The sequence below is a fragment of the Penaeus japonicus genome, unplaced genomic scaffold (genome assembly GCF_977035675.1).
Source record: "Penaeus japonicus unplaced genomic scaffold, GWHDUDI00000001_assembly GWHDUDI00000025, whole genome shotgun sequence".
NCBI classification, from domain to species: domain Eukaryota; kingdom Metazoa; phylum Arthropoda; class Malacostraca; order Decapoda; family Penaeidae; genus Penaeus; species Penaeus japonicus.
The window spans coordinates 12580640-12590639 of NW_028234427.1; the positions used below are offsets into that span (position 1 = coordinate 12580640).

The window sequence follows — 10000 nt, forward strand, 5'->3', positions numbered from 1 at the left end:
GAGGCAGATACCAGTAAATCCATGCTTTTACAAGGGGTACAGACATCAGAAACTGTTTGGCTTTTCGGGGATGTAAGAACAGGGGCAGAATCCATTGCCTCGCCAGAGATAAAACGTAACAAACTTTGTTGTAGTCGTTTGACCGACCTCTGATACAGACGCATTTGATTTCTTACTTTCTCAGGGACGTATGCAGTCTGTATGCTTTCCTTCCCGTCACAGTCAAAGAATCAGAAGTAAATACAACCTTCCCCTGTGATCCAAGCCTCGCATTAATCCCCCCCCCCCCCCAGGCTTCAGTCGCACTGTACCTGGCTACCCTCGCTATCGGTACGCCGGGGACAGTGCCAAGGGGGAGCATCACCTGATCATCAAGGGCGTGACACTCCAGGACGACGGCGAGTACCAGTGTCAAGTGGGACCCACAGCCAACGCCTCTGCCATCTGGGCTGCTGCCAACCTCACTGTCATGGGTACGTGGTCTTTGGTCTAGGAATCAGGAATATCATATTTTACTGACTATATAATATCTTTCATGCTGTAACTGACGGAACTTTGTGTAAAAATTAGGAATTATATATTGTTTTTAAATAAAAGCTGTTGATCTGTTTTGCACGCGTTAGTAGAATTATATTCTGATATCCATCTGATAAAAACAAAGCTTTGTTGTTGTTGTTTTTATAACACTCTTAAATATCACGCTCTCATATTCAGTGACACTATCTCTAACAACAGAAACAATGGTCAGAGATCTATCAAACTGTTAATTCAAATATTCGAAATGCGCGAAAGGAAACAAATTTATCACAATAGATAAATAACTTATACACCCCCCCCCCTCCATTACCTCATCACCCCCCCCGCATCCCCTCCTCCCCCCACCATCCCCTCTTCACCCCCCCATCCCCTCTTCACCCCCATCCCCTCTTCAACCCCCCCCCCCCCCATCCCCTCTTCCCTCCCACCAGTCGCGCCCCGAAGCATCAGCCTGGGCGAGAGACAAGACGGGGCCGTGGAGGAGGTGAAGGAAGGAGAGAAACTGATGCTGGAGTGTTACGTCCGCGACGCCCGTCCCGCCCCCAGCGTCGCCTGGTACAGGGGCGGCCTCAAGCTCGATTCCAGTGAGTACTTGTGCTTGTGTTTTTTTTTTTAATATTCGGTGAAGCCTTCGGAGCTCAAATCGTGATTGAAACCTTGAGTCGATACGTTTCGCTTTGTCGTTGACTCATTCGCACTTACGATTAACATCTGTTGTTAATGAACTGTCACGATGGTAGTTCTAGGGTCTGCATTATGAACGCCATCACGTTGGAACTGAATGGGCGGCTGAATGCGAATGGATGATACTGATGCAAATCTATGTTAATGGGTATCTTCGTGTTTGAATGGGATGTGCCATATATGATGAACCATGAATCTATGCAAACTAATGAGTTGATGCAACTCACACATACACATATGCGCAGACTGCAAAGGCATACATGTATACGCATATGTAAATACATGAATGTATGTACATTACATGTATATACATGTATGTATAAACATATGATTAGATGTGTGTATATATATATATATATATATATATATATATATATATATATATATATATATGTAAAAATATGTGTGTGTTTATATATATATATATATATATATATATATATATATATATATATATATATACATATATATATACATACATATAATATTCGCGCACATACGCGCCAAAGCTTCCTAATTCTGCGAGACTTCCTCACTCCTCCCCATTGACGCGAGACCCGATCTCCCGAAGGTCTGCACAAGGAGGAGGTGAGAGCGTCCTCGCAGCGGCGCAGGTGGAGCGTGAGAAGCCGCCTCAGCCTCCAGCCGGGCCCCGAGGACGACACGCAACAATACTCGTGCCGGGCGCTGCACCCCGCCCTCGAGGACTCGCCCACGACGCTGGTGGCTTCCGTCGTCCTTAGTGTCTTGCGTGAGTTGAAGGAGGGAGGGAGGGAGGGGGGAGAGGGGGTGGGGAGGGGAGGGAGGGGGTTGAAGATGCTGAGAGAGAGAGAGAGAGAGAGAGAGAGAGAGAGAGAGAGAGAGAGAGAGAGAGAGAGAGAGAGAGAGAGAGAGAGAGAGAGAGAGAGAGAGGAGAGAGAGGAGAGAGAGAGAGAGAGAGAGAGAGAGAGAGAGAGAGAGAGAGAGAGAGAGAGAGAGAGAGAGAGAGAGAGAGAGAGAGAGAGAGAGAGAGAGGGAGGGAGAGAGAGAGAGAAAGGGAGAGAGAGAGAGAGAATAAGAAAGACAGAGAGAGAAAAAGGATAATGAATAAGAAAGTCTTAGCGAGAGAGAGAGAGAGAGAGAGATTGTATGTGTGAGAGAGTGAGAGAGAGAGAGAAGAGAAGAGAAAATAAGAAAACAAAAAGAGAGAGAGAAACAAAGAGACGAATAGAACTGAACACATCCGAGTGAAAAAAACAAAAAAAAACAAAAAAAAACGCAGACATGAAAACCTGACCGCATACCCCCAACAGACGCCCCCTCCCCCCCAACGATCCGAGGCTACAAAACAGGTGAGGTTCTGGTGGTGGGGGACGAGCGCACCCTCACATGCGAGGTCGAAGGGGGGAACCCACGCCCGAGGGTGGCTTGGTACAGGCACGGGAGGCCACTCAACACCGCGCACAAGCCGGCCAAGAGGAGAGCTTCCGGGCCGGAGCTTCGGAGAGAGAGAGTCGTCAGGGTGACCCAGGATGTGACGGCGACGCGGCTTGAGGACGGGGCTGTGTACGAGTGCCGTGTCACGACGACTATTCTGCCCGACCCGATCTCCGCTACTGTTACCTTCACCGTGCACTGTGAGTCTCTCTTTTTTCGGTTTTCCTTCTCTGCTACTGTTACTTTCATCTCTTTTTTTCGGTTTCCCTTCTCTGCTACTGTTACTTTCATCTCTTTTTTCAGTTTTCCTTCTTCGCTACTGTTACCTTCACCGTGCACTGTGAGTCTCTCTTTTTTTCGGTTTTCCTTCTCCGCTACTGTTACCTTCACCGTGCACTGTGAGTCTCTTTTCTCAGTTTTCATTTCAGTTATGATTTATGTGATGTTAGGTACTATACCTATTGTGTTGTATGTTCATCAGTTTTCTCATCGTGCACCGTATTTTATTATTTTCTTTTTTTTATAGTCTGCATTAATTTATGTACCACGAAGATCCTGCTGTTACTACAATATGCGCTGTATGTCTTTCGATATGTTTTTTTTTTTTCTTTCTTTCTTTCTTTTTTTTTCTTTTCTTTTTTTTCTTTTTTTCTTTTTTTTTCTTTTTTTCTTTTCTTTTTTTTCTTTTTTTCTATTTTTTTCTTTTCTTTTTTTTTTCTTTTTTTCTTTTTTTTTACAACCTGTAATGTTATGTAGTATGAGAAATTCCTGTATCGTAAGTGAATCAGTCATGCCCATGTTAGCTTCACTGCGCACTGTCAGTCTTCTTTTTCTGTTTTCCTTTTATTTATCACTGTAATCATGTTATATGTTATGAATAGTTTTTGTTTTGTTTATGGACCAGTTGGGTTATTATTAATATATATATATATATAAAAATATATAATATATATATATATATATATATATATATATATATATATATATTTTTTTTTTTTTTTTTTCTTTTTTCTTTTTTTTATCTTTTTACAGTCTGCATTATGTTATGAACCAAGAAGTTTATATGTATTAGGCACGCTGATGTTACCTCACTATGGACTGAATATTCTTTTTTTATCTTTATTCCATCGTCTTATTACAGCCTGTAATGCTCTGCACTTTATTTTACAATCTGCACAATTCTGCATATTGTGGAATTTCCCCGCACTTAAATCAGTCACTTTATCGTTATCTTTACTACCCACTTGAAGTCCTTTTGTATCACCGTGCGTAGTGTCAAATGTTCATATCCTGAATATGAATCAACACCCCAGATATTTATTTTTAGCACAGTATATTCGCTTTAAATATTTCCAGTGTACTCCAGTGGCTCTCAGCCTTTTGCTTCTCACTTCCTACCGACAGAATTCGACGAAAAATAAATCTAGTTTCGCCTTTTCCAAGAACTGATTTTTAAACCTTCACTTATACATGCTTTTACGTTTTTGATCTCTTGACACACATTCTTCGATAATCATACCTATGTTTAATAGTACATATCTAGATGAAAATAGATACACGACAACTTTTGAATACAAAAAAAAAATAAATAGATAAATAAAATAAAAACATAATGCTTTTTCTGGCTCTACACTCAACTCAAAAAGAAAGAAAGAAAGAAAAAAAAAACATGTACAGTACTCGTCCATTTTCTGTGTATCAACTTTCTGAAAATATGTTTGTTTATTCTGACAGCCCATTGCACTGGCATGCGAGGACCTTTTTCTTCCTTATTTCTTTTTCTTTTGCTTATCGTTTTGGCCTCAGATGTTCAGATTTGAAGGCGATTATATAGTTTATGTAAATCATCTTTTCTTAATGATGAGAAGTCCTTTGTAAGGGATTTAACTTACTCAAAAGGACAATAACCTTTTATTTTTTATTTTATTTTTTTTTGCGTCTCCCTTTTGTTTGCTCATGTTGAAGACTTTATGTTCAGTGAATAGTATTTTCGCGATTTCTTTTTTTTTTGTGTTGATTTATATATTTGATTCTTGATTAAAGTTGTTTTTAGATATGATTAATGAAATGAAGTGGAGACTAATTTCGATTATAGATACATATATCTATGCTTATCTATCTATAGATATAAAGATGTGTGTATATTGTATGCGTATACACGTGTATGCACGTGTATACGTATTTGTGTGTGCATAAGCGCATGCTCATACACAAACTTACACACAGATGTGTGTAGACACAATCACACACACACAAACACACACATACACATATGTATGTATTTGTATGTATGTATATACATGTGTATATATATATATAGATAGATAGATAGATATAGATAGATATATAGATATAGATATAGATATAGATATAGATATAGAGATAGAGATAGAGATAGATATGATATAGATATAGATATAGATATAGATATAGACATAGATATAGATACAGATATAGATATAGATATAGATATAGATACAGATATAGATATAGATATAGATATAGATACAGATACAGATAATGATACAGATAAAGATACATTTACAGATACAGATATAGATATAGATATATATATATATATATATATATATATATATATATATATATATATATATATATATATATATATAAGAGCGTGTGTCAAAATGTATCATATTCTCTATTTTCTTTCAAGTTTCTAAGGATACAGAAATATGCGTCTGTGAATAATAAATGAGCTATTTATTTACCAGCGTTTATGTCACAGATCTACAGATATACGAACCAAATGCATAGTCATAAAGTAGATTTATGGAGTGCATATAATTCACTCAACCAATGTTACTTCTCAGCCTTTTAAAAGGACCTAAGCTCTGATACCGAACAGACTATATAGCGTGATACACTCGAAATGTATATCTTGGATATACTCCCTCTCTTCTGAAGAACTAACAGCTGTGCAAATACAGCGATAATCTCACTCTATCGCTACTCTATCGTTGCTCTACCATGTGTTTGCCTTCATTATATTCTTGTAAAAGGGATTGGTGTTAGAGTTTGTATAGTGTTAATTCCGGTGCCGCTGATCAGGTCACTGTATCTGGTTGGTCATTGGCGTACAGATCCGATAGTTCAGGCCTCTATGTAATGATAGGTTTATAGACGAAGGAAAACAGGAAAACACGGGAAAACATAGGAAAACACTGGAAAACACAGGAAAACACTGGAAACACAGAAAAACACTGGAAAACACAGGAAAACACTGGAAAACACAGGAAAACACTGGAAAACACAGGAAAACACAGGAATATGCCCTAAGCCTTTTTGTATTTACTGCTTCCTCGTGCCCTGGTGAAGCAGTAAATGGAAAAAGGCCTTTGGCATATTCGTGTGTTTTCCTGTGTTTTCCTTCGTTGTTTTGTTTTCATCAGGTTTATAGACCTAATAGCACAGGTCCGTATATTTGATTACAGGCATACAGATTCGATAGTTCAGGTCTACGTATATAATTTCTGATTTACAGATCGGATAGTTCAGTTCCAAGATATTTTCAATAACTGGTGTTAAATAGTTTCTCTTAGATTACAATTTTATGGTGTACAATGATAACTCGTCGAAATGGTGAAAGTATTGTGATGACGGTGACGGGTATCTTAGCAAAGTGCTCATATCATATTGAGAATTTCGCACGTTCCCTTCCACTCATATCATTCTGACAGAGTCTTTTAAAACCTTTCTCCTGTTGCCATTTCAATTAAGATCGTATCATGGTTTCATACCAGGTTCTCTCTCTCTCTCTCTCTCTCTCTCTCTCTCTCTCTCTCTCTCTCTCTCTCTCTCTCTCTCTCTCTCTCTCTCTCTCTCTCTCTCTCTCTCTCTCTCTCTCTCTCTCTCTCTCTCTCTCTCTTTCTCTCTCTTTCTCTCACTTTCTCTATCTATCTATCTATCTGTCTATCTTTCTTTTTTTCTCTCTCTCTCTTTCTCTCTCTCTTTCTCTCTCTCTCTCTCTCTCTCTCTCTCTCTCTCTCTCTCTCTCTCTCTCTCTCTCTCTCTCTCTCTCTCTCTCTCTCTCTCTCTCTCTCTCTCTCTCTCTCTTTCTCTCTCTCTCTTTCTTTCATTCTCTTTCTCTCGCTTTATCTCCCTCTCTCCTTCTCTCTCTCTCTCTCTCTCTCTCTCTCTCTCTCTCTCTTTCTCTCTCTCTTTCTCTCTCTCTTTGCGTGTATGTGATTACACTCATAGACATCAATACTCTTGCACAAACGACCCAAACCTACATCTCTCAAACGCCCACACACTCACAGACGCCCACACGCTCACAGACGCCCACACGCTCACAGACGTATACGAAGAAAAAAATACATAGAGACTCATGCTGTTTTTTTTCACCTATTTATTTTTTCTCATAAATCCTCGCCTCCCTAGCGATATTTATTCACCGAAAAATTTACAACCAAAATAAATTCCATTAAACGGCTGAATATTCCCGGTTCACCTTGGTCTTTTATTCTCACTAAATCATTTTATTAGCATGTGATCAGGGCTGACTAAATTAAACTCGATTGGGAAGGTCTAGAAAATGCGCATCGAAAACACCACTATTTTTGACATAGCAAACGCTCTATCATAACGCAATAAAATTTCTTCGTGTTGACAATCTGGTCCAACACTGTTTTATCCCGACGCATATTTTGATATTTGGGAATATTGGCTATTCGTTTGAAATATAGATGTATATTGTTTGTGTTCATTTATACACACACACACACACACACAAATATAATATATATAATATAATATAATATATATATATATATATATATATATATATATATATGTGTGTGTGTGTGTGTGTGTGTGTGTGTGTGTGTGTGTGTGTGTGTGTGTGTGTGTGTGTGTGTGTGTGTGTGTGTGTGTGTGTGTGTGTGTGTGTATGTGTGTGTGTGTGTGTATGTGTGTGTGTGTGTGTGTATGTGTGTGTACTTAGATAGATACAGATTTATGCGTATATACAGATAAAGATGTAGATCTGCACACTTAAAGGAATATCATATTTCAGCTTATCGACACTTTCGCCCGGATCGCGCTAAAAGCTCACACCATTTTCACCGTCTGCGGTTATACGTATCTGGCAGTGATATATGACTCTGACACTTATTTTGCTCCGCCCAACAGACTCTCCGACTCACGTGAACCTCTCGGGGCCCGAGGTGGTCCGTCCTGGCCAGCATTTCTCCCTCACTTGCACCACCTCGCCTGCCAATCCGCCCGCTGTGATTGCATGGATGATACAAGGTGCATAACTCTACGGGGGCGCCAGCCCTATTTCACTTACTTTTATTTTTACTCGTGTTTTTACGACGGATTGTAGTTTTATGTATTAATTGATAATCATAGAAATATGAATAAACATTGTCTTTATCATAACTTTTATTACTGTTATTATTGATACTGTCAGTATCATCACCACAATGCCCATTATCTTTCATTACTTTTCCTCCTCGAAGTCCAAACTTAACAACCTCCTTCACCCCCCCACCCCCGCTTTATCATTATTCAGCCTCATTATCCTCATTCTTATAAAAAAAATTATCCTAATCAAGTTAATTTCATGCCTAGGGATTCAGACTACTGCAGTGCCTTATGTTACAATGGAAGCTGAGGAGGGCGGTTGGGTCACAACCTCAGAGTTGACCCCGCATCATCTGAGGTTACACAAGGTCACGGAAATCAGCGTGTCATGTAGAGCCTACAACCCGGCGACAGACAGAGTGGTCAGCCAGAACCGCGTCATCAGTGTTACCAGTAAGCGAATGTGAATAGGAAAATAGCCATTTGTAAATATGTCAGTTTTTTTTCTAGACGAGTGATAGGTGGAGAATTTGGACAAGAAATTATTTTTTTTTAAAACGTCATGATATCAAGAGGTATTCATATTAAGCTGAATTTCCATAATGCCTGCTTCTTGGTGGAGTGTTTGAGATCTATTGTTTTAGTTCATCGAGACGAGTAAAGAATGAAACGTTATTTAAAATCCTTCCTTTAGAGGATATACAGTACGGTATATGAAAGAAATTGTGTTTGTAAAATACTTTTTTTTCTCTTCAGAAAAAGAAAAATAAATGAAATTAAAGGATATAAGGAAATGGGATAAGAAAAATTATGTATACGATATAAAACAAGAAAAAGGAAAGAGGGTAAGAATATAAAACAAAATGAAAAATGAAATAAGATAAGGAACAACAAAAGGGAATACCTATTCGTTGATATCTAAGTATTAACTTACTGAACAAATTTGTAAGCACAGTAAGTAAAGCCTGTACATGCATAGAATAAAACACAAACACAATTTAAAAAAAAACAACGAATCTTAACTTACACTCCTCATTACACAATAAGATAAAAGTGGTATTATTTTTATATCGTCTGATGAAGAGACGCGTAAATCCCGAATCGTCGTGTGCGATTTTTCCTTTCATATTGAGTTTCATTTCGTATTAACGTAGCTTCAACATTCCTGACTTGCATCGTATGTTGTCCCGAGCGCGAAATAACTACCGCATTAACGTAGCGAATTTAGTAGATTGTATCTCATCATGCTGTCGACGTGTAGTCAAAGAGGCAAATCTCAAATTTTATTATAATTTTTTTTTTCAATTTAACACGAAATTTAAGCACGTTGCATGAAGTTTAAGGGGGGGGGGTTAAGGCTGGGAATAAGATTATTATGTTATCCCCGGCCGGAAATGGACCTGAAGACAAATGATCCTGTTACCCGAAGACATTGATTTCTGATGATGAACCGTAGAATTCTTTTAGTTTTCGCCTGAGGAAAAGAGACGAATAAGGGGAGGAAAATGTTGCCTGTATGTCAAAAGCCTTCAGTAATCTTCTCTTGTCCGTAGGCTAATGGTTATGCATGTATTAAACTCTGAGGTAATGTATAAAACTTACAGAAACTTCGCTACAAAACTGGTGAGTTTATGAGGCATAAAAGCAAAATCATTTTTGAAATGGGAGATCCATACGGTGGTGATCGGACGAAGAGTTGCATGCAAGGAAAATCATGTAAATATTTGGTGAACGAATTCCAGATGATATGTCCAGTTCTCAGTGTATATATACATATATATATATATACTGCATGTAGACAGATAGATAGATAGATGTGTGTGTGTGTGTGTGTGTGTGTGTGTGTGTGTGTGTGTGTGTGTGTGTGTGTGTGTGTGTGTGTGTGTGTGTGTGTGCAGATAAGCAAAACTATTGGTAAACAGAGAGAGAGAAGGAGAAAGAGACAGGGACAAAGACAGAGAAAGGGAGAGAGAGAGGGGGGGGAGAAAGAGGAAGAGAGAGGGAGAGAGAGAGAAAAAAAGAAAGAAAGAGACAG

The 10000-nt window shown here is 38.7% G+C and overlaps 1 protein-coding gene across 1 annotated transcript in view; it reads left to right on the plus strand.

Moving 5' to 3' along the window:
- The window catches only part of LOC122254589 (nephrin), a 143509-nt gene that overhangs the window by 78276 nt on the left and 55233 nt on the right, over positions 1-10000 (plus strand). The window contains exons 4-9 of the mRNA XM_086551346.1: positions 294-473; positions 969-1121; positions 1793-1972; positions 2514-2837; positions 7789-7908; positions 8233-8418. Coding sequence (XP_086407472.1) covers positions 294-473; positions 969-1121; positions 1793-1972; positions 2514-2837; positions 7789-7908; positions 8233-8418 — 1143 coding nt within the window. The remainder of the gene's footprint in view (positions 1-293; positions 474-968; positions 1122-1792; positions 1973-2513; positions 2838-7788; positions 7909-8232; positions 8419-10000) is intronic.